Source organism: Mytilus galloprovincialis, chromosome 1 (assembly GCF_965363235.1).
Source record: "Mytilus galloprovincialis chromosome 1, xbMytGall1.hap1.1, whole genome shotgun sequence".
Taxonomy (NCBI): Eukaryota; Metazoa; Mollusca; class Bivalvia; order Mytilida; family Mytilidae; genus Mytilus; species Mytilus galloprovincialis.
Window position 1 is genome coordinate 78,749,983 of NC_134838.1, and position 26,754 is coordinate 78,776,736.

Genomic DNA, 26,754 nt, shown 5'->3' on the forward strand with positions numbered 1-26,754 from the left:
AAATCAAATGCTCAAGGTTCTCACTAAGGGGAGTCCATGAGTCCTGGACTCATGAATATCCGTTTGGACTAGCCATTTTCAAAACTGGTGAGTCCAAAAGATGATTCGAGATTGAATTATTTTGTATAAACTGAACACAGTTAAACACAAATATCCTCATTTATAGCCAAATTTTAAAAGTAATGTGAATTTAATGTCATTTCACTACTCTGTTAGGTCATGGAAACTAAAATTAAACATTTCATTGCAATAAAATATCTTCTACTTGCTGTTGAACTCACCATGGCCAAAAATGATGAGTCCCTGGACTCGCCTTCATAAATCCTTAGTGAGAACCCTGACAGTCATTGCTGTTACCAAGCATGTCAAGTGAGATATCTTGTCTGTGTACATGTACATGTATATGTCTCAGATTTTTGGAATTACTGTGTTGGTGTCTGATGTTGTCTGTTGAACTATATAGCACAGGCTAGCAGAACACCATTACTAAGTTTTCCCCCCAAGTGATATAATTTTTGCTTCAAAACTTTCCTAATTGGCTTTAAAGGATCAGTGTCAGTGATTACCATGCCTTCCCATAAAATATATATGCCTATTACTTTGACATTGTACTATTAAAAAGTTAAAACAACATTTGATCATAGCAATTACAATGTAAGACAGAAATTTCCTTACAGTCAAAGATAAGACATAAATAAGTAAAAACAAATTTATATAATTTACTATGTCCATTTGCTGTGATGTTTCAAGTTCAAGATCAAATCCAGGATGAATTCAAATCTGGTTATGGGCAGCCTTTTTATCCACCTATATTTGTGTGTCAATTGAATTGTCAATGGTTTGCAAAATTTTAAAGTTGCATGTAGCATTCAGACATACAGTCTCCTACACAGATTTGTCTATAAGAAGATCATTTTATAGACATCAAATGGTTGATTTCGTAAAGTACAAGTTCTTTTTAATCTTGCTTATGGACAAAATTTGTAATAATCAAGCAAAAGAATTTCATTATGACAAGATGAACAAGAGTGCACACGCTGAAATGTCTCGCCTTCTATACTAATCATTGATATTATGTTTATAGTCCTAAGTATAAAGCTAAGCTTTATTACAACTGTCACATAAACTTAACATTAACCAAGATAACTATACAAAGACCAATGAACCTTGAAAATGAGGTCAAGGTCAGATGAACCAAGCCAGGTAGACATGTACAGCTAACAATGCTTCTATACAACATATATAGTTGACCCATTACTTATAGTTTAAGAAAAATAGACCAAAACACAAAAACTTAACACTGTGCAATGAACCGTGAAAATGAGGTCACGGTCAAATAAAACCTGCGCAACTGACATAAAGATCATAAAATATTTCCATACACCAAATATAGTTGACCTATGGCATACAGTATTAGATAAAAAGACCGAAACTCAAAAACTTAACTTTGACCACTGAACCATGAAAATGAGGTCAAGGTCACATGACATCTGCCCGCTAGACATGTACACCTTACAATCATTCCATACAACAAATATAGTAGACCTATTGCATATGGTATGAGAAAAATAGACCAAAACACAAAAATTTAACTATAACCACTAAACCATGAAAATGAGGTCAAGGTCAGATGACACCTGCGAGTTGGACATCTACACCTTACAGTCCTTCCATACACCGAATATACTAGCCCTATTGCTTATAGTATCTGAGATATGGACTTGACCACCAAAACTTAACCTTGTTCACTGATCCATGAAATGAGGTCGAGGTCAAGTGAAAACTGTCTGACAGACATGAGGACCTTGCAAGGTACGCACATATTAAATATAATTATCCTATTACTTATAATAAGTGAGAATTCAACATTACAAAAAATTTGAACTTTTTTTTCAAGTGGTCACTGAACCATGAAAATGAGGTCAAGGACATTGGACATGTGACTGATGGAAACTTCGTAACATGAAGCATCTATATACAAAGTATGAAGCATCCAGGTCTTCCACCTTCTAAAATATAAAGCTTTTAAGAAGTGAGCTAACACCGCCGCCGCCGGATCACTATCCCTATGTCGAGCTTTCTGCAACAAAAGTTGCAGGCTCGACAAAAATTTTCAATTTTTGCGGTCGTATAAAAATCAGTCAACTGAAATTAGTGAATCTGATCCAGTAAAAAAACATGTGCTTGTTGTGTCTTCAGGGAACTTGTTTCAGGAAGATATGGTTTCAATTCAGTCAAATATTAATTAGTAATTTAAGATTTTTTCATACATATATACAAAAATATATTTTTTCATCAAAATGAACTTCACGTTCCCTTTCAACAATCGATATATAGAATTCCCAACAGCTATGAATTACTTAACAAAAGTTGTCAAACTAATTGCTTTTAAAATGATGTGTGTGTATATCATAGCGCTATTGATTTCTATACAAAGCATTCAGTTTTAGGGTAGAGAAATAAAAGATTAGTTGATAAAGCCAGCTAATGATTTTCCTATTGTGACAATCCTTAATCTGTGAAATTTGTACTAATTTCATTACTTTCTGCATACATGTACATTATTAGTCATTTTAATAAAGTATGGTGTCTCCTTAGTTAAAGACAATTTTCCTTTTCATCATGTTCATCGTTAACATATATAATACACCTTTAGTTAGCATAATCATCTAGTGAACAGTATAGCTATACATGTTTATATACATGTAGTTTGTAATCAAATCTATTACAATTTACAAAAGGTTCAGGACTTCATGTCTATTCTCGTAAAAAATCAAAGTGTCTTCAATTTCTACAAGATGTAAATGGTGTTCAGATGATGAACAAATATTTGTAGAACCAAAGTAAAGATATCTACATGTCTCTTTACAATTTAGGTCAATCAGGTAAGATGGAGGTGTCATATAATAATGTAGTGACAGCAGGTGCCCTACAGTCATTAGTTAATGACACATCAGAATGTAGGATGATAATAGAAAAATCATAAAAATGAAATACACAATCTTTAACTGAATCTGTCACAGAATTCTTTATACATGATACATATATACAACATATTAGAAGAACATGTGAGCTTCCTTAATTTAATTAACAATTAAAAATGTACACTATATATAGGAAAAGAAAAATTTTCTACATAGAACTTCAAATAGGCCATGACGTAGGCTGACCCTTTGATATAAAAAAAATTGCAGGTTGAAAAATATTTGAGGAATGTGGCTTCTTGTGTCCTTTTGAATTTCTTGTATCCAATTTCTCAACATGTATCTGAATATGCACATCATGCATCCACATACTAAATATAAAAAAAAATATAGTTGGGTCTGAACCTACAACGCTTTCAGAACGTAATTGATTTGGGTCATCTGTATACTCATTCCCTTTCAGTTTCAAATAAAAGCCATGAAAACTTTGACAACAATTGTTAGTTGAGCCGCCTGTTGTAAAAGTAGCATAATATATCACATATCATACATGCCATATATATATATATATATACATGCATGTATAATTTTTGGCATAAGTTTGGTCTCCATTTTCCTTGTAGATTTAACCTTTACAAATCATCTTTTTATTTGTAGTAAAATATGTTGATTACACTAACATTGTGCTATTATAAACAATTACTGTTTAAGTAATAAGTCTGAAGTGTCCTAAAATGAATATCAACATGGACAGTATTGAGTTCCAACTATACATTTGCTATATAGGTTAAGTATACATATGACAATGTATGATGGTCTGTACTTTACAACAGTATTATATGATATAGACTTACAGCTCTATCTGGGTGACCAAAATCAATTTTCAGTTGTCCCATCGCTCTAATAATGGCCATCATTGACTGGATAGTGTTACTGTAGACCACTGGTTTATACTGCAAACATTCTTCTTGGGAATAACCTTTTTCATGTATAATTCTGTAATTGATAATAAGTGTATGTGTAAGTACCATATGTGAAACTACAGTTGTGGACTTCAAACTTAAGTCTATTAGATCCAAAATTGATCATGTTGACCAAACAAAAACTGTTGCAAAAGGTACACCTCAAAATTCATATATACATACATGTATGCATGTACATCAATAATGAATAAACTATTTTATTATATGACTGCATAAATAGAAAATGTGTCCCATTGTCCATGAGACACAGATAAAGGACCCCATTGCATATAACGTTATTAAGGGACTTATTTCTAGAACAGTAAAAGTGACACTACCCAAATAACCTGAGTTTTATGGTAATATGCATTGTATATAAGTTTTATAACATTTGGTTGTGGCAAACTAAAGTCAAATGAAAGTTAGAGAACTGAAACAAATTTTGTGACGAACGTTAAAAAGGACAAGGGTGAAATTTAATGCTATGGGTAGGCATAAAAATTTATCTTTAATCATTGGTTAAGGCTTGGGGAGTCTTTTTTGATTGAACATTACCGGTAAAATCACCCTAAAAAAAATCGTGAGAGGATCTTAAATTTGGAATGTGAACCTTTTTTTTTCTAGGCACAGACAATGTCAGATGAAGATTTATGACATCATGCAAATAATCTTTTTTTTTCTACTTTTTCTGGTTTTTCTGTGACAGTAAATATCATTTTCATAAATGAATTTGATCTTACATTTCAACTTATTAAAGTTAGCAACTGCCAAACAGATAATGATATTAAGGATAACATATTAAGTTAAATATCTTGGAACAGATACTAATATTAGTAATCACTAGAAAATTGGAGATGGATAAAAAATATTCATATAATACTTAATAATTGTTGACATTTGATATCAGTTGATAATAACCTCATCAAAAGTCAATAATAATTGTATATTATATATTATTATATACTTAGTAGTAAATACAGATAAATTGTATGTGTAATACAATCGATGGCAAGCGTGCTGTATTAGCCACCACGGTTGCAAAAGCTTTATTACACCTTTAATCTGTATGACGTCACGTCATCAATTGCAGTCACTGTTGCAAAGGCTTTATCAAAACCCTAATCTATATGACGTCATGTCACATAAAAAACATCTACTTGAGGTATATATATATGTATATAATAAAGTGTATATGATATGGCTTTTTCAATATCACACACCGTATCAACCCTCAACCAATATAATCCCTCAAGCAGAGCTCTTGGGATTATATTGGTGTCTCGGGTTGATACGGATGCGATATTGAAAACACCATATGATATTCTCTATTTATACTATACATTATATAAAAAAGATATGTATTTATATGCAAACAGCATAAACATGTATGTATACAGTAGTACAGTATTTCGACTCTAGATTAGTCTTTAAATGATCCAATTGTTATTCTTATTTCAAGAATTAATTTTTAATTTTTCATCCTACTAGACCCATTGCATTGTTACTAGAAAAGATGTGTCAGAACTACATATATAATCCACTTTAAATCTGTTACAAGAATATTTAAAGATGTACAAGACTGTGAGACTATCTTATTATGGTCAATTTTCCAGGAAATTAAATTAAAAAGAAAAGTAATTAATCATCAATTAACAATTCTAATTTATAAAGTTTTACATGTAAGTGGGATATGGTATTGGTTTTTGCTCATAGTCATAACTTTTAAAAATTAGTAACTTGTAGTATGCTTAATTAATATATAAGCAGTACACCATTGGTTTCCCTGTTTGAATAGTTTTACACTTGTCATTTTTTAGCCCTTTATAGCTAGCTGTTTTCGGTGTGACTTAAGGCTCTTTGTTGAAGGCCATACTTTGCTGTTGTCTGTTCTATGGTCGGGTTGATGTCTCTTTGACACATTCTCTATTTCCATTCTCAATTTTATTTGACCTATAATGGTTTACAATGTACTTTTCACAACTTGTGACTTGGATGGAGAGTTGTCTCATTGGCACTAATAACACATTTTCTCATATCCACATGTATATGCTTCATTTAAAATCTGTTGGATATTTGTCTCATTGGCAATCATACATTATGTACCACATCTCATCACTTTATTTTTGTAAATAAAATTACGCATACATATACAAATACATGAAATACAATGTATTACAAACATGACAAAGCTGAACATTAAAGTTGATAGGTATAAAGTATTATAATCATATATTGTGTTTCAACTAATGACTTCAAGGTCACTTATAATAACAGGAAATTCAACTTACATGTATTATCAAAATCTATTAATGGGCATTTGTACAAGCTCTATCCCATCATGGATATAATCATTTAGGAGTACATGTATAAATTAAATCTACATTTACTATTTACAAATTTAAGTTATTGGTCATAAACATGTGGTCTTTTTGAAACCGTACTTAATGAGAAAATTCTCAGAATGACTGTCAAATTTTCTTTGACATGTTTGAAAACACTACTAATATACATGTAGATCACAACCACACATAACTATATAATATCAGTTATATAAGAATTCATAAATTTTGGTCTTATACACAATGTACATGTACAAATGTACAAAAATATAGGGTGACTGGCCTGTGGAATAGAAGTATGGTCACTTGGTCTTCTTCCTACTGACAGTAAAACTCTTGCCACAGTGAGGCATCCGTTTGGTTGAGCGGGATGTGTATCACATTTGCAGCCACGTCCGGCCAGAATGGGGACGTTGAGTCTGATGCCTCGTGCACAGAGAGTGACACGCCCTACGCAGGGTAAAAACCCTTGCAACAACTCTTTGGGGGGTTCATAGGTGACCTGTTGCAAGGCAAAATTTCTGTCCCTATCCAATTTACCCTCATTTTCCAGTAGCAGTCCAAATTTCCCCTACCATCATCCTAGATAGCCCCTTTTATTACTACCTACCTATTGTATTTATTGTTAATTTGTTCTCATCCTGAACATGCATGAAATATTTGCCACTGGAGTGACTGGACGTTAAGCAACCAACAATCAATCAATCAACAAAAATATAACTATTGGCAGACGACAACTGCAGTTTTATAATTACTAGACCATTTATTTGTTTTACATAGACCCAGACCAACTTCTAGTTAACCATGGAGATTGGTCATTCTAGTATTTCCTTGCAACCCTGTAATGATTTAACTACGATAAAAAATCCCAAAACCAGTTACATGTACCAGACTTGGGGTCAATTACATTGGAATGTAATTAATTAAATTACACATTACATTGCAAAAATGGTCAATTACACTAATTACACATTACACAGTTTTTGAAATGTAATTAATTAAATTACAATTACTTTACTAAAGTAATTAATTAAATTACACATTACATTTCATCATGATATTTTTTAACAATATTTTACATGTTTATATAATGCATGTGTAAAATATTCATGTAAGCATAGTTTAAGCGTTGCATTTGATAATCATTTAATATAGTTATTTTAATGTTTTGTCAATTAGTCTGAATCTGTCTGGTCTGAAAACAGCAATTGTAAATAGTCTTTCGACAGAAGCTAATGTGCAAGATATTGCTTGATCAGGACATGGAAGTTTTATGATTAGAAGATCATTATATTCATAGGAGAGGGAATTTGTTCCTATTAACTTGCCAATACATCAAGGGGTATTTTGACATCTCAGAAATAAACTCATTTGAATTAAATATAATATGAATAAAGAAATTATAAATAAATTTAAAATATTTTTTTATTTTACTTTAAAAATATTAACAAGAGGCTGTCACAACGACAGCAAACCGGATTTATTTACATTTATTTGTGTCCTGGCAATATCACAAGAACCATTACTGATGAATGGTGAAAGTGAAAATCATCAATATCAAATTTGACCTCCATTTTGTCATCAGTATCAACATTTTGAAATAATAATATTTGAAAAGCTTAGATTGAATGGTTCATGAGTAAATGCAACAACGTAAATGGAAACACCATTTTACGATCTTTCAAGAACCATAACTCCTGATCAGTAAAAGTCAAAATCGACATTATGGAACTTGACCTCTATTTTGTCATCAGTAACAACATATTAAAATTTCAAAAGCTTTGGTTGAATGGTTCATGAGAAAATGCACGGACACGACGGGAAACACCATTTTTCAATCTTTCAAGAACCATAACTCCTGAACGGTAAAAGTCAAAATCGTCATTATTGAACTTGACCTCCATTTTCTCATCAGTAACAGCATATTAAAATTTCGGAAAGCTTTGGTAGAACAGTTCATGAGTAAATGCATGGACACGACTGGAAACTACATTTTTCAATCTTTCAAGAACCATAACTCCTGAACGGTAAAAGTCAAAATCGTCATTATTAAACTTGACCTCCATTCTGTCATCAGTAACAACATATTAAAATTTGGGAAGCTTTGGTAGAACAGTTCATGAGTAAATGCACGGACATGACTGAAAACTCCATTTTTCAATCTTTCAAGAACCATAACTCCTGAACGGTAAAAGTCAAAATCGCCATTATTGAACTTGACCTCCGTATAGTTGTCAGTAATAACATATTAAAATTTTAAAAGCTTTGGTTGAACGGTTCATGAGTTGATGCACGGACAACATTTGATTGCCGCCTTTCAAGAACCATAACTCCTGAACGGTAAAAGTCAAAATCGCCATTATTGAACTTGACCTTCGTATAGTTGTCAGTAATAACATATTAAAATTTTAAAAGCTTTGGTTGAACGGTTCATGAGTTAATGCACGGACAACATTTGATTGCCGCCCGCCCGCCCGCCCGACCGCCCGCCCGCCGTACATCCCCAAATCAATAACGGACATTTTTGTCACAAAAATCCGGTTAAAAAGTGTGTATATATAATGTCTAAATATTAGCAATATTTTGCTAATTAGATAAAATATCTGTAATAGTGGCATTGCCCCTGGACATTTTAACCTGATTAATTGCTGTTTGTTTTTACAGCTGTTAATTTTTATTTCTATAATCCTTTTGTGTATACTAATTTGACAAAATGATTGTATGCGGTGATTTTAAATTCTAAATGAACTGTCTCAGAAAGATGTTTCACAGTGACACATTTTATTGTTATTGTTTAACAACATGTTTATTACTTATCAATCTATTTAGTTAAAGATCTTTCTTAAAAACTGAACAACCCTTATATATGATTATAACATTTTTTAAATTATAAGACTATTAAAAAAAATCTGTAGGTCAAATAAATGGTATAAAAACTTCAGAATAAATTACAGACTTCATATATTAAAAAAGCATTGATATTAATATTTGAAAAATACATGTATATATAATTTTACAATTTATATTACTAAACACAAATTCTTAACTGTAACACCATAAAAGTACATGTAATTGAAATGTAATTCGAAAGTAATTGAGCATTACATGCTTTTTTCAATGTAATTAATTAAATTACCATTACATGTAATTAAAAAAATGCTCAATTACACATTACATTCAATTACATGGAAAATTGTAATGCATTACACTTAATTACCATTACATTTTTAATTACCCCATCCCTGACATGTACCTGAACAATTTATAAAGTAATCAAACCTGTTTTCATCAAACAGTATGCCTTCTTTTGTTTACATTACTAATAAACTTACTTCATTTGTTTAACTATTGTACTCTTTCCAGATTCACCAGCACCTGTAACATAAATAAATATATTCATGTCAAGTGTAATAGGAATATTTTCTGTTTCTCAGACATCAGATGTGGTGGACTAAAACTACAAATTTATATTTATGACCCTTTATTTATGCATTACTGGTGTTGTTGTGTTAGTTGTCCAGTATTGTTTCCTAAAGTTTTTAGCGTACATGATTGTACATCTACACTTTTTAATTAGCTGCAGAACCGTAGCTCTTAGGTCTTTGGGTATTTTTTACTATTTGTAGACAATAATTAATATCATAAGGACGAGTACAAAATGTAGGACCTAAGAGCTACGGTTCTGCAGTTAACATGAAATTTAATTTGGCCCCAATCCCGGATCCAAAGTTTTTTTGGTGTCAAGATTTAAAATCAATGTGGGCACTTTTAGTACTAAAATAAAACTTTTTCACCCTTTGCTCAACATGTGTTGGAAATTTCTATGCATGTATTTTTGACACGTGGTGATGGAAGTTACATGACAGATTTGTCTGAAAACCGTATCCTGGAACTGGCCTGGAACTGGCCTATACATGTATGTTCTAAATATAATATATATATATATTATATATATCATACATGTACATTGTACATTTTGTACATCAGAAAATTATGAAAAAATACAGAAATCAAGGATCCTTTGTCATGTTTGGTAATAATAAGCTGGTTTGTGAAAAGTTTACCTTTTTCTGTCGGGGATGAAGTTAAAGTTAGAGCAAGAAAAAATGCGAACTGTGACATTTATATTTTGTCTGAAATGTCTGAAGTTTTAAAATTTCGTGCCATCTTAATCTAATGCCAGCAAGAATTCGGATTTCTATTATAAACTACATTTGTAAACTGAAACAGCAATCAACATGATCAATTTAAATTTCTTTTACAATCATGACAATGAACTAATTTATAGATAAGTGATTATTTCAATATTCAAATGATATTTGTTAGGCAATGTATTAGGTTTTTTTTTTTTACTGTACCTTTTGTATTTGTTATAATATATTCCATTGAAAATAATTCAATGAAATCTAAACTGTAATTGAAAACTGATATGTTTTTTTTAAATTGGGGAAACTGCAATAGGTTTGTAATGTACAGTACATATTTTCATATCATTTTCTTGCAGAAATTCTCTTTATTGTTTAATCAATTGTTTAAATAGTCTTACAATCAGTTTCTTTCTATAAATTAACTTTGTGTAAAAATACTAAACTATCTTCCCTGCGTCAGAACATGTACAATGTACATGTAAATTTGTTTCCATTGTTTTATTTCAAGCCTCTAGGGCATAATGATGGCAGCAGTCCTTTTGTGCCAATTACTGTTTTTCAGGGGTATCATTTGCATCAAATTTTGTTTTCCAAATGTATCAATTGCGCCAATATTCGGAGCTCATTTGCACCAATTTACCTGTACACATATCTATCATATATATTAATGATTAATATTTATTTATTCTTATTTTTGGCTTAAAAAGTATTATATGTTCAGAGATATTTCATCATGTAGACAAGCATCTGGAGAGAAATGACTTAAAATGAATTAGACAGTCCATGTACAGAAAGAAAACTTATTGCTTCATGTGCTTTGCTGAATATTTAATACAAGATATGCCAAAAGAGAAGAAAATAGAAGCTTTTGCTGATTAGGCCACGGTTTTTTAATTTGTTGGTTTACGGATTTTTTGCATAAAAAAGTCGGGTCGGTCGGTCGGGAAAAAAAAGAAAAAAAATATCTTTCAAAACAGAAAAAATATGCAAAATAAATATATATTTCACCTTACTAACAAAATGTTTATCTTATATGCTGTTTTGTCATCATTTCTTAACATTAAGTTCGATGAAATATTATTGATCAGTGATCATGAACATCGCATGACATCGTTTAATAATTTCCTGTAAAAAAGGGGGGTTGCACGGACAAACACGAAATTAAATCGTCATTTCACAAACAAGAAAAACAGATTCGCGTAGCTCTCAGAAAACTTGGTGAATAATGATCTTCAAGCACAAAAACTGATAAAGAAAAAAAATATAAAAACGTCGTACAAAAATAAGTTTCAACACACGTGTCGAAAAACGTAATAGACTCGTCCACTGGAAAAACGACAATATCCGGTTTTTATCCCAATGATCGATATTTTTTGTTATCTATGAAACAAGAAAATTTCAAATGATTTGTTAATATTCAGTACTTTAATTGATGTATTCCACCTGTCCACATTTGGACAAGTCTATTTCTCTGAGATGATGCATCTTACGGACTGATGACAAATAAGGGAAACGAACTAATTTGTAATTGGTTTTAAACCAGGTTTCGTTCCGCAAAATTATTTGCGCAAAAGACATTTCAAGGTCAGTTATAATTGATTTGTCTATTTTTAGAAACGTAAATTAGAAGTTTTATTTTTCACAACAGAAAGTGTTATCAACTTTGTTAATGATTAATGCATTTCATTTCATAATAAAGGAAAATTTTAATTATTTTTCAGGGATAATGCATTATAAGGGTCGGCGGGAATAAAAAAGCATGAAAAGTCAATTTTATTTTTATTCTGAAAATCGGCAAAATCGGGTCGGCGGATCCGTAAACCAACAAATAAAAAAACCGTGGCCTTATGTTTAAGTCACATATATGTTGATGATATAGTACATTGTTTCCACCATGAGCTGAAACTATCAACCGCAAGACGTTCCAGTAATGGAGCAGAAGCTTAAGCATTCCACACAAATAACAATGAAGTACATGTATTTCATCCTTCAATGTTTGTGTTTTTGGACAATAAAGTGAAGTACATTTGTAACAAGCTACATGTACTACATACATTAAATTGGGAAGTACCCTTACACTTAAATTGTATTGCTATTTGGAAATCTGTCCCGCTTGAACTATTTAATTTAATACCATAAAATTGAGAATGGAAATGGGGAATGTGCCAAAGAGAAAACAACCCGACCATAGAAAAAAACAACAGCAGAAGGTCACCAACAGTCTTCAATGTAGCGAGAAATTCCCGCACCTGGAGGCGTCCTTCAGCTGGCCCCTAAACAAATATATACTAGTTCAGTGATAATGAACGCCATACTAATTTCCAAATTGTACACAAGAAAATAAAATTAAAATAATACAAGACTAACAAAGGCCAGAGGCTCCTGACTTGGGACAGGCGCAAAAATGCGGCGGGGTTAAACATGTTTGTGAGATCTCAACCCTCCCCCTACACCTCTAGCCAATGTAGAAAAGTAAACGCATAACAATACGCACATTAAAATTCAGTTCAAGAGAAGTCCGAGTCTGATGTCAGAAGATGTAACCAAAGAAAATAAACAAAATGACAATAACAAATAAATAACAACAGACTACTAGCAGTTAACTGACATGCCGGCTCCAGACTTCAATTAAATTGACTGAAAGATTATGATTTCATCATATGAACATCAGGCACAATCCTTCCCATTAGGGGTTTAGTATCATACCATCATAACATATATGAGAAGAACATAACCTGTGTCATGCCAACAACTGGTTTTTGAATAAATGTGTTTAGTTCCAATGCAAAGACCCTATAAGTGAATCAATATTAACGCCAAAATATGCAATCTTTAATGACCTGACAACAGTATCGTAACTATATCCCTTCTTAATAAGTCTATTCAAAGGTTTTGTTAGTTTTTGAGGTGAATACTGACACCTTTGTGCTTTATAAAGAATATTTCCATAAAAAATTGGATGTGAAATACCTGAACGTATAAGAAGTCTGCATGTTGAGCTATATTTACGAATGATGTCCTTATACCGAGATAAAATTTAGTAAATGTTTTGACTAGTTTGTGATATCGAAAACCCTGGTGTGATAATTTTTCAGAAATACATAAATTTCTCTCGTTAAAATCTAAAACATTGTTACATACACGAGCGAATCGTACAAGTTGAGATATATAAACACCGTAAGATGGTGACAACAGTGTTCTCCCCAGGCTGATATGACGCTGTGGTGCCGCAGCGCCTTCATAATATTTTCGTAAATCCCGCAGCGTCATAATTGGCCGCTGTCCCTTAATACTTGATCCTGCAGCGTGTATATTTTCACATTATCATAATAAATGTTGGTTAAAATTGTCAAGTTGCTGATCATAGCTGAGAGGTCGGTCAGTGTTACGCAATATCTGATTATTAGTTTTACCTGAGCCACGCTAATCTTAGCCTTATCGGACTCTGTTATCATGTAAAAGCGTAAATGATCATCAAGAAAATAGATATTTTTAGAAGAAAATTTTAAAATTTAAAAACTTTAGTGCAGAAATTGAAGAAATAGATCGCAAATACATTGTACATGTTGTATTTACACATTGTGTGTGTGATTACTTGACCGTTTAAATAACGAATTTTTTCATTGGTCGAGAAGAAGAATCTTTTTAAACACGACCAATGAACGTGTTCAATACACTTGATAAATTTGAATACACATTGCTAAAGATATTTACGATGAAAATTATGAATGAGAGTATTTGTAGTGGAAAAAATTAAAATAAACTTTGATTAACGATAACGAGGAGTGATTTATTTTAATTGAAAGTGAAAAATGTTGCTTGCAAGGTAAATTCGTCTCAAACTGTCATATTTTTAGAAATAAAATGTCCTTTGAACATCGATCGTGAATCCGTGCGGGAAATATGTGACAATCAACATGGGTACGGAATCGCCGCAGCTTCTGTATAATGTCACCAGTAAATACTTTGAATGGTCTTAAGCTTAACTTTACAGAAGTTTCGTTTATATCTACCTGCCAAAGATAGGTTTTAACAATAATGCACATGGAAGCATAAATAAATGTCAAACTACGGAAAATGGTCAGCTGTTCATTAAAATATTTTTGTTTTAAAAAGTTGTATACCAAATATCTTAACCATATATATATATTCGATTTTATTAATTCTGAATGAACATTTTCTCTGCAAATAACAAAGGGTGAATTCTAAGCAAAAGACATGATGGAAGTAGGTTTTTTTTTCAGATCAATGACTTCTAATGAAAAGGGAAATACACCTCCGTTCTGTCTACACTCAGCTGTCAGTATATGCAGATATTATTGCTTCCCCTAATCCCAACCGAGCTAAAGTTTTAGCAAGTGGTAAAAGCAAGCACCATGTTTCTGGTTTCAGTGACAAGTGGCTGACTGAGTTTTCATGGCTTAGAAATGTTAAAGGGGGTATAAGCAAAAGTTATTGTGAGAGAAAGAGGATAAAGACAAAGTTGAGAATCAGACTGTCCAACAAAATAACATTATCTTGAAACAATATCCCTAGAAGGAGTAGAGAGTACAGAGATGAATATTTTTATTTTGACATCTTTAATAGACTGAATATAAATAACTTTTGTGTTTAAATCAATTTATTTCATATATATTCTTGTAATTCATTAATACTTTGCATTATTAAACACACAACACAAAGCATTATAACTCATATTGCATGTCATGATTTATGACTGATTGATTCAGATCACAAAAGTTCACTATAAAAAAGAGTTACGCGCCCTTGAATTTTGCGCCTTAGAAAAATCCTGGGGAGAACACTGTGACAAGGGATTGTCACCATCTAAAAATGGATAATTAACGATGGGAAATGAAAAATCATCTCTTTTATCATAAATTTTAGTATTCAGCTTTCCGTTAGTGATATAGATATCAAGATCGAGGAAAGGGCAGTGGTCATTGTTAGTATTAGCTTTATTTAAAGTAAGTTCAACAGGATAAATTTCTTTAATATACATACTGAAGTCGTCATTATTGAGAGCCAAAATATCATCCAAATATATCTAAAAGTATTATTTAATTTGTTTATCAGATGTTGTTTCGATGGGTCTTTGCTTATTTTTGTCATAAATTGTAACTCATAGCAATACAAAAACAGGTCTGCAATAAGTGGTGCACAGTTAGTCCCCATTGGAATTCCGATAATCTGATGATATACGGAATCCCCATATAAACAACAATCACTTTTCCAATGGATTGCAATGTCATGTGTGGCATCATGATCAGATATTTTATATTGTACATGTGACGTCAATATTTCCGAGAACCTGTGATGTCCAGTAATTGCAGATAAATAGCAATTAGCTATATATATATACTTGTATCTTTTGCTTTGACGCCTTATGTTGATAGTTCAAAGCAAAAAAGTATAATAGCCTTTATGGAGGGTGGTACAGTGTTATTTTAGTGCAACATGTTTTGCCATTTTTATTTCACATGCAGCTGTGAAAAACGTTCGTTATTCACCGTGTTTCATGAAATCAGTAAAAAGATCAAAGTGCAAGCAATTTTTAATCATTTGTTCATTGTGAAATTTTATTTCCTGTTCTTCGGTGCAGATACCACCTTCTATCATGTCTACATGTATATAGGCTTTATAATTATTTGGACATATTTGGCACATTACATTTTAAGAACAAAGGGTACGTCACATTTTGACGATATAAATAACCTCCTTTCGAAACATTCACAAACATGTTAATGCCAGCATAATCCACACTGACCATAGAATGGTGTATACTTTTAAATATTGTCAACAGTGAGCACTATGAACATGATTGCATTTCGTTTATTCTAGCTGCGAAAACGTAGCTCTATTGTCCTTTGATTTTTTTTTTGCCATAGGCCAAATATCAAAAATCATCAAACGGACCTTAAGAGCTACGTTTTCGCAGCTAGGTTTATTCGTGATAATGTATATATTTTAATTTAATGTAGCATCATGTGTTTTACTCTTTTGAGTTTGTACGACGTTAGACTAAGTTGATATGACAAGGCACATAAATTATTCGTCAAAATAGTCATTCGCAACAATCAACCGTTTTCTGTGTTTCAGAAATACTTACCCAATAATAACAATTTTACTTCTCTCGCTGCTTTTTCGCCATCTGCACGAAGTGTTTTGTCAATTTGTTTTGATCTTTCCGATGCGGCTTTGTCGTCGGAAGAAGTAGCACACCCCATAGTTTATTTGTAATGTTAATCCAAAAAATACACCATAAATTATATAATAAATCCAATGAACCAAAAATATGTGTGAAAATAGATGAGTAACACCCAAATTTTAAGAAAACTTCCTGTAAATCGTTGACATTTTCATCGGTTGTCTGATGCTTTTTGAATAAACTCCCCGGATGTGGACGGGCACCTTGTCGAGACTTGAACGAGATTAGCTTTTTAACATAATTATAGGGACTTTCTCAAGACATGTTTTATTATGTCTGTTATTTTCATTAGAGACATGTCTTATTTTGGGATCAATAAGTTATATCAGAGACATATTCTGGTTATAAATGGAGACATGAAAATATTTTTTTATTCATTAAATCCGTATCTTTCAAATTTACCTGCAAATTTTAGTATTTCCTCTTTCTGGGACTATTAAACTAACTATTAGTATAATAGTCCCAGCTCTTTTTAATATTGCGTCTATCCAGAGGCGGATTTAGAGGGGGCCCCAGGGGCCCGCCCCCCCCCCCCCTTTTTGGGAAAAAAATTGGTTGCTTATATAGGGAATCACTGAAGCGTGACTGGAGCGGGCCCCCTCTTAGGTCAGTCAATGGGCCCCCACTTATGAAAATTTCCGGATCCGCCACTGCTATCTATGATGGGCATTGATCATTGGAGGGTCAAAACTAATTTTCTCGTGTACAAACAAAACACTCATTGAAAATGCTATAATTAAAATTGAAGAAGCAATATGAAATATTGTAAATGCTCTTTTCCATATTGCAAATGCTCTTTTCGATGATGAAAAATTCTCTTTTCAATATTTCAAAAATCATTAATATAAAGCGTAGGGTTTTCGCGTTTTGTGTAATAAAGCATTTGCGATAAATCATACAGTATTTCCGATAATTAATAGAACATTCGCTGTGATAGTTACAGCACTCATAATTTCCTTAATCATGCTTACTGAAGTAATAAAAAAAAACCTTAAAACTTGTAATTTTTTGTCACAGGATTTGCTGTCATAATATATACTTTTGAAACCCAAGGTATCAATAGAAATGCAATATATATATATAATATTTTGCAAATCAAATCCCCTTGTTTCATTAGCAATTAACAATACAGGGAGGAACCTTAGCGTCATTGTTGTAGCGCTAAGGGACATTGTTCACAACCAGTAGTGGAATAAAATATTTAAAGTTGAAAAAAAAGCAATATATATATATATATATATATATATACATCGCCTAATTTAATTTGATCTTTGACTTTGAACATTTCGTCAATTCTTTTTACTTTAGTTTCTGCCCACGACTAGCTTCTTCTTAATTCTCCACAAACTGTAGAAAAGCTTTCATTTGTATCATGGATCCACTTATAGATCATGCAAAAATGTTTACTTTGTGAATAATCATTGATGTAAATCTTTATATTATATATTGTGTAATCTTTTGTAGGTTTTTTATGCCCCACCTACGATTTTAGAGGGGCATTATGTTTTCTGGTCAGTGCGTCCGTTCATCCGTCCGTTCGTCGTACCGTTCGTACGTTCGTTTGTCCGTCCGTCCTGCTCCAGGTTAAAGTTTTTGGTCGAGGTAGTTTTATAATGAAGTTGAAGTCTAATCAACTTGAAACTACACATCATGTTCCATATGATATTATCTTTGTAATTTTAATGTCAAAATACATTTTTTATCCCAATTTCACGGTCCACTGAACACAGAAAATGATATTACGATTGGGGCATTCGTGTACTATGGGGTATCTGTGTACTATTGACACATTCTTGTTGTTACTGTGTTTACTATGATTGGAACTTTTGTATTTTATAGCCTACGTGCATATTTTAATTCTTTTCGAAAAGGGGAAACCCCTACTTTATTTTAGTTTATATTTGGCATTTCTATGATAAAAAAAAAATAGAATATAACTCACAACACAGATTACCCAAAAAGACTATATATCTTACAAATCTAAACTTACGACATCGCATCAAAATTTAAAAAAAACTGCCAAGTTGATATTATCCTTCATAGTTTTTGCAAAAGTGTTTGGAAAATCGCCAGTGCCCACTTCACGGCATAAAACAAGTATGAATATAACGGTGTCAATTCTTAAACCATCAGATGAATTCGCTCCTTTCCAGAAAACAAAAGCGCTATATTTAAGGGAGCTGTGCAAATGCCAAATATTCTCTGGTGTGCCCAAGTGCACAGACCTAGTACTTAGATGATCTGCGCATCAGTGGCATTCACATGCAGAAAGGCACATATATGTGAACCAATAAGTAACAACTTAACCGGAATACAGTTGGCAAAGGAAATGGACCAGACTGTACGAGACCTGTAAAGGTAGCGGAATAGCTGCATATGGTTCTTTAGTGTTACTCGTTTTTTAAATAGATTATACGGTTGGTTTTTCCGTTTATATAAAATAAACAATTTGCAGGGCATGGGCTCGATAACATGTAGCTTCATTTCATGTGTATTTTAATATTGACGACATCTAATTAACTATCGAGTTGACCTCCGAAGACCTCATATGGTCATATAAACGATATAAACCTATATATATGGATACAAAAATAGATAAGGAACTCGTGCAATTATTTTTCTATCTTATCTATCAAAAAAATATATGTTAATCATCGATTTTACCTGTATAAGATTATTTTTTTATGTGGATTAAATCAGTCTTTGTTTCACATTCAATGTTGAAATTCTTTTTTACATCAAAAACGAACACGCACAATTCATGCGTTATCCATCTCTAGCTAAGGGGTTAAGTTGAAGTTCACATGAATACGGATTCAATGTTTCTTAGCTTAATTTGGAAAAATTGAACCATAATGGCTACTAAAAGCGAATTATCATGTCACTATATATAATTCACTTTAATTAGTGATTAAACGAAAACTTGAAAAATCATACTTTAGGGTTTTCATATATTTCGTAGCTAATGATCCCTTAAAATGCATATTAGTCAATACTGGACTATAATTAAAATGATAAATGAAAAATAAATAAATAAATAGCCTCCAGGGTGAGACGAGAGCAAGGTACGTTCAACGTGGAAAGGGATCAAGTTAATATAAATTGCAACACTTGTTTCCCAATCCACTATAAATAAATATGTTTAAATTAAATTAAAGGGAAACTTCGCAAAAAAATCAAAAATTGATATTATGTTCATTCTGTATAAAAATGCTCAAATTCATAGATATTAAAGTTTTATTCCGCTAGATAAGCGATCACCATCGGTTTTAAATTTAGAGTATCAATTCTCTGCGATCCGCCATTTTGTCTTCTTTCCCGATTAATAAAAACGATATGTCTATAAACCACAAAGAAACAAAACTACAGTAACCGATGTAGTCGTAATTGCGTGTCGATATCTTGTCAATCGTACGGTTGTTTTATCCGACTAACTAACTTGATACGAAAAATATTCTTACTTTTTTTAAATTACCATGGTCTGTTGTTTTTAAACTGTTGATATTGGAATTAGGTAAAAAGTCAAAGTTGAAATCATAAATAAGTGTTCCGTGAAAATTGTTTTCGAAAATCTAATTTGTTCATAATTCTTTAAAGTAATAAACAAATATATTTTGATCTTCCCTCATCTGATCACCAGCATGGCTAAAGGTATTACTTCCAAAGGTATTGTGAGGGGTGTGAGGTGACACGTCCAGGTATTCAAGCGATTTCCTGTCGGGCTTGCAAGTTCATGCATCGTTTCACTTCTGCAGGTATTGATCAGTGTACACGGCTGATAACTTATAACTTATAACTTTCCATTTTGAACTATCAGATGAATCATATACAACTCTGTCTTACTTGTCATTACTAAACTCATACGCTTGTTTATAAATAACATTTCTGGTGTAAAGAATATAATTCATAAACATATAAATAATACCCAAAAAATAAGATTTGATGAAATTAAAATCTATTTAAATATTTTTTCCAAGGGTGAATTTGGGAAAATGTTATATATAGTCATTGTCAATAGTGAAGGACAGATTGGAACAGACCAGAAATATTGATTTAAAAAAATGTACGCACTTGCCGACGATTCGTTTATACGACTGGGTAGAAAGTTACGGAACTATAGCGCAATTTAAAATATATACATGTATACATTGAACATAAGAAAAAAACATATATTTTGAATAAATAGGGGTAAAAGTGTTGTAAATAGACTAGTCCACGTATGCCAACAGTATGTAATCATCGAATGTCAATAGACTATTGTATACCAGAAGAAGAAGAGAACCAATTTGATTTAAATACAGGTCGATGTATAACTTTTGCTTTGGTTCATTGAAGCTGTGGACCTAGTAAAATCACAGATTTATATTTCAATAAGATTGTTCTCGAACAAAGGAAGTAATTCGTCATCACAATTGTTATATATGCCACTGGACGAACACTAATTATCTCCAGGGAATGTGAATATTTTGCTGGGAAACTTTTGAGTATCAAAGTTTCAAATTAATTTCGGGATTTATTTTCTTTCTTGGTATTTAATAACAGAAAAAAGAATAAATTACTTGTTCGCTAAATAGGGGTATTCTTGTCAGATAAAAGACTTTTAGTTATATTCAAAAAATAGGGAAATATGACATTAAATTGGTTCTGTCTTTTTTTTAAACATTGTTAAAAAGATGTGTGTCTAAGGTGAACGCCACAAGAACCCTGTAATACCAGTACGAGAGTATAGCATGTAAACATTCCTTCTCAATAATATGATTGTATTGGAAATCTTTTCATACAGATTGACAACTCATTGTCCGATATGCATGTAATATTTGCCACATGACGCCCATAGTTCTTTCTACCATCATCATCTTATTCTGTGATATTGCTGTAAACATCGATGGTTCACACCCAAACAAAATGGGAGTAATGGACCTCAGGCGCGGATCCAGAGGGGGGGGGGGTCCGGGGGTTGGAACCCCCCCTTTTTTTTGGACGATCAATGCATTTGAATGGGGAGGTGTAGTTGGAACCCCCCTTTGTCCTGGGTTAGGAACCCCCCCTTTTTTAAATGGCTGGATCCGCCCCTGGACCTTCAGAGCTTCTCCGTGTTATACACTTGTGAAATATATAGACGAAATTTCTGTATTGAAATGAATCTACATCTCACAAACAGGATTTTCAAATAACGATTGTGAGTAATCACCTTACAAACCAATATAAACGTATGGCAAGATATAACCATGAAGGAATTTAGTTTTTGTCAGACGCAAGAACTCATCACTATATATATCATAAACGTATACGTATACGTATATATATGCATACAGTTTCAAATATTAAGAACAAGCGGTCGATGTCGATAGTCTGTTTTCTAACTGTTCAGAGTTAGACATGTCACTTGTTCATTCTTGGAAGCCTTCATATTCCCCGTCTAACGATGGGAACTCTTTCTGATTGTGTTGACTACAAATGCTTGTATGGTGATTCTGTCGTTTATCTGTGCAAGCGGTTGCATTTCCTCTCCTTTCCCAACAAACAAACGAACGAAACACTGAAAATCTAAATTAGTCACGATGACTATTAAGTTAGTCAAATATCAGCCGAAAGGTAGTCAAAAGCATATATGACTACCCATCAAGTCATTATGACTACCTGCATGGTCAATTGACTATGTTAGTGGTCACAGCACCACGTGGTGTAGAGTATCGGTTTTCACGCGCACTCTTTCGCGTTCCCTTTGTTCCATAGGGTGTGTAGATGTAAACAAACCAGAAGGCACGGAAACTGTTATTTTGTCATATAAACCAATTGTTTAAAGTAAGTATGATATATAGTTTTTTTAATTCTAACTTACAAAAATTGAATATAAGAGAAAGGAGTGTATAAATGAAAGTAATATCGGCACATGCTGACGTAACGACAATAAAAAAGGGGGGATATGTATACGGGATATCAATTTTGATACACATACAACGTATTGTCGATTGAAGAGTATTTAGCGATATCTTTTTTTCAACTGAGCAAAAACTGTTAAAAATAAACACTGCAATCGATATTCACAACAATGAATTAAAAACTCAAGGTGGCTGTCAAGATCCTGGTGCTTACATTTCAATGCTGTGATATAGGATGGGTGGCTGTCAAGATCCTGGTGCTTACATTACAATGGTGTGTTATAAGATGGGTGGCTGTCAAGATCCTGGTGCTTATATTACAATGTTGTGTTATAAGATGGGTGGCTGTCAAGATCCCGGTGCTTATATCACAATGTTGTGGTATAAGATGGGTGGTTGGCAAGATCCCGGTGCTTACATTACAATGTTGTGGTATAAGATGGGTGGCTGGCAAGATCCCGGTTCTTACATTACAATGTTGTGGTATAAGATGGGTGGCTGGCAAGATCCTGGTGCTTACATTACAATGTTACAATGTTGTGATATAGGATGGGTGGCTGTCAAGATCCCGGTGCTTACATTACAAATTAATGGTATAAGATGAGTAACTAGATCAAAGTTTTAAAAATTTGTTTTTTCTTTAAACTTTTAACATGACTGACAATCTTGTTTATTGTTATATTTTAGATTCTAAAATGATACAATTATATTTTTCAGCAAATGAAGACATTGCTATTTGTATGAACACAGCTGAGAGATTTTTTACCATAGAGAATACCACACTGACACATGCAGAGTTGTTACCGACAAAATATCTGAAATAAACACTTCAAATTAACAATGAGTTTATAATAAATTTATTTTCTTTATTTGATTTTTAGACTTTAATATATGTCACTGAGTAATGGTTACACATGGAAACTTAAGATATAGGAAGGTTTTGAACATTGAGCACTTTGTGGTCCTATACTATTGTCATTGTTAGTATTGCTGCTGTGGTATTTTTAATAATATTATATTCCAGATGTATTTGTCAATCCCATGGAAGAGAAACAACAAAAAGTAGAATAACAGAAGAAATGAACCATAACAGAACGAAACAGAATGAAACGCACACAAATTAAATGGTAGAACAAAAAAACACAACACAAATTAAAATAACAGTCTAACAGTCGTGACTATTCACAGTAATCATGTTGACTAACCAACATGGTCACTTCCGACTATATCAATCAGTCATATGGACTATATTCAATTGTCAAACTGACAAATGTGCATAGTCAATTGAACAATCCAATTCGTCATAACGAGTATGGCATATAGTCATTTTGCCTTCCTAACATAGTCATAATGACCACCCTACTCAGTCAAATGTGACTAACAATCTAGTCAAACGACTAAGAGCATAGTCAAAATGATTAAAGTGCATTGTCATCTAGAGGACAGTCAAAATGACTAATTAAATTGGTCAAATTGACTAATTTAGATTTTCAGTGAACGCCACTAGTCTGATTTCTCTGGAGCTCATCCTCAATGGCTCGTATACGTCAGGAAACTTACATGTATACTAATAATGATTGTTTCAAGAACAACGATGTATGGACGAACTATTATAAATTCGTCAATATCAGTTATGCATGACTAACATATAACTTTTATTACAACTACTGTATTACTTATTTGGATTAATGACGGCTATCATGTTCAACATTGCACATTTAAAAAAAAATCCTCAAAAATCCTCAAAAGAAATAATGCCTTAGCTTAGATAATTGATATTCTTTTCACAAAATGTTCGTGTAAATGATTGTCAAATGAATTTAATTATGTAAGAATAAAATGTTAAAAAGAAACTAAAAAAAAATCATGCATGTTGTATGTTGTAATTTTTGTCAATTAAAAACTTTAAAATTGCAATAGTTTTATTAGCATTTAAACACAGCCAGATTTGAATACAAGTTAAGATATTCCGGTAAAGTCAATGATATCAAACAGATGTACAATGGTATATCAAATTGGGTAATATTGCATTTAGTTTTTATAAAAGATTAAAACTACTATTTTTTGCTTCATATTTGAATCTTTACGCCAATTGCCGCTCAGAAAGTAATCAAAAATTGTTTCCTTTTATTTTTATACACTTTCGGAATTACGAATCTGAATTTTATTTTCAATTAATTTACACAATTTAATTATTGTATCTTTATTCTCATCGTGTATTAAATCTTAGTGTATTAACATCGTGACAGCATTCTCTTTCTAATCCTTTCTGCATGTTTATCCTTTCCAAATAACAACATTTATACCTGTGTACGCTTGAACTCACACCTGCGGCTAAATAGCTACAAGGTAAACGAATTAACCTCAAGCCGAGAAATATACAGTGACCTTTACAAAATAATATACACACTCTGCTCACACATTAGTCATGTTAGTTGCATTGAAATGATTATCAAAACAATAACGGTAAATAGAACTGAAATATTTTCAGTTCAATATCAGTAAAATTGTTCAATGAATATTTTATGAAAAAAATCTCAACAATAATTAATTAAATTTATTCAAAAACATTTACTAGAGATAATTTTATAGGAGTTTAATTCAATCAATACAAAACGGTATATGCATATTTATTTTCGTTCATTCTTATATTGTGGTTCATAACTTCGACCATTCGTCAGCTGTGCGCTTTTAATTACGTATATTGTCGATAAGCTATAAGAGTTAAACAGATTTTATTTTTTCCCAGAATTCAATAAATCGGGCTAATACGTCACGACCCACTCGAGAATTCAACCAAAAAAGTTACAAATACTTGATTTTCTCCGTTATTAGAAGGAATATAAATTTAAAACTTTGCAAATGTGTTTTTTATGTTAAGATGAACATAATTAGATGATAAGTTAAAAATCGCGGAATTTCCCTTTAAGGTTCGTTCATATATTTTTCATTGTTTTCTCTTCAAAAATGTCTTACAACTACTAGTAAAATAAGACATGATAAATTACTTTAAAAAAGTTTATATCATGAGATAGCACGAGATTACCATAACACATAATCTCACATTTTGTTTTACAACTGAGACTACGTATATGTCTTTCCATTTTTAATGTGTTCTAGTAGTTTCGGGTCGTCCGTGTAAATTTAGATCTGAAACTACTTTTCGAGACGTATATATTTATATAAATATCCATCAAACTAGGTGAACATTTGTAAAGAAACCGCATAAAATCGGAGGAAAATTGTCTTAAATTTGTCTTAAAATCGTCTTATGTCCAATTTCATTCCATAGATCTTTCTTATTTTAACAGTTTAAGGTATTTGTTACTTAGAAAACCTCTTTGAATTATGTATGTTGTAAAAACGAAGTCCGTGACAATATTATAATTTAATTTATTTTAAATGGAAATTTATGTATCAACAATATAGAGCTTTCAAATAGAAATGAGATTAGAGATTTGAGTATATTCCAATAAATGCATCTGTCCCAGCGTTGATATTATATTTCCTTGGCAGGTTTCATCTAATCAAGTGCGTATCATGGTTAGTTATACGTCCTTGATCTAATGAATTAGATAGCATATATCAATAAATATTCTTCATAGGTCCACTTTTTATCGTCTAACTTTGCTTATTATTTTAAAATTCATATACATTTATCTATTACAAGATATTTCTCTCTCTCATCATTACCACTTTGTCATATTTTTAATTTAAGTATCAAAAAATGTATTTTTCCATCTTCATTTAAATTGTCATATTTTTAATTTAAGTATCAAAAAATGTATTTTTCCATCTTCATTTAAACTGGCAAAAGTCGTACCAGTTTATAAGAACAAAGGCGTTTTTTAATTACAGACCAATTGTAATTTTACCACTCATTTCTAAAATCCTTATTGTTACATTTCCATGTAACCGTAGCCAGTGCCAAACAAAAAACGGGTGTACCTCAAGGATCCGTATTAGGACCGGTGTTGTTTTTAATTTTTATTAATGATCTCCCTTTGTCTAATCCTAATCATAACACCGATTTATTTGCTGATGATAGCACCATATCAGTCATAGGTCAAAACAAAAGTTGCATCAGTCAAAAACTTAATACGGTTTTACAAGATATTTTTCACTGGTGTGAGGACCAAAAATGGCTGTAAATGTATCTAAAACGAAAGCTATATATATGCATTGGATCTAAACAAAAGCTTTCTGTTACATCAAATGAAAACATTAATCTTGCTTTAAATGGACAACAAATTATAGAAAGTACATGTGAAAAGGTTCTAGGTATTTTTAT

At 31.9% G+C, this 26,754-nt stretch overlaps 1 protein-coding gene and 1 long non-coding RNA gene across 2 annotated transcripts in view; one reads left to right on the top strand and one right to left on the bottom strand.

The window, feature by feature from the left end:
* Positions 1–16,775, bottom strand: part of LOC143085085 (guanine nucleotide-binding protein G(i) subunit alpha) — a 32,962-nt gene extending 16,187 nt beyond the window's left edge. The window contains exons 1-3 of the mRNA XM_076261269.1: positions 16,483–16,775; positions 9,558–9,600; positions 3,779–3,920 (exon numbers count right to left, since the gene is read on the bottom strand). Of these exons, the coding sequence (XP_076117384.1) occupies positions 3,779–3,920; positions 9,558–9,600; positions 16,483–16,600 (303 nt within the window). The 5' untranslated portion in view covers positions 16,601–16,775. The remainder of the gene's footprint in view (positions 1–3,778; positions 3,921–9,557; positions 9,601–16,482) is intronic.
* A 5,386-nt stretch (positions 16,776–22,161) lies between these two features.
* Positions 22,162–23,332, top strand: LOC143045454 (uncharacterized). The gene is made up of 2 exons (XR_012968958.1): positions 22,162–22,386; positions 23,181–23,332. It is a non-coding gene; the product is annotated as an uncharacterized LOC143045454 (long non-coding RNA).
* Positions 23,333–26,754: the final 3,422 nt, after the last annotated feature.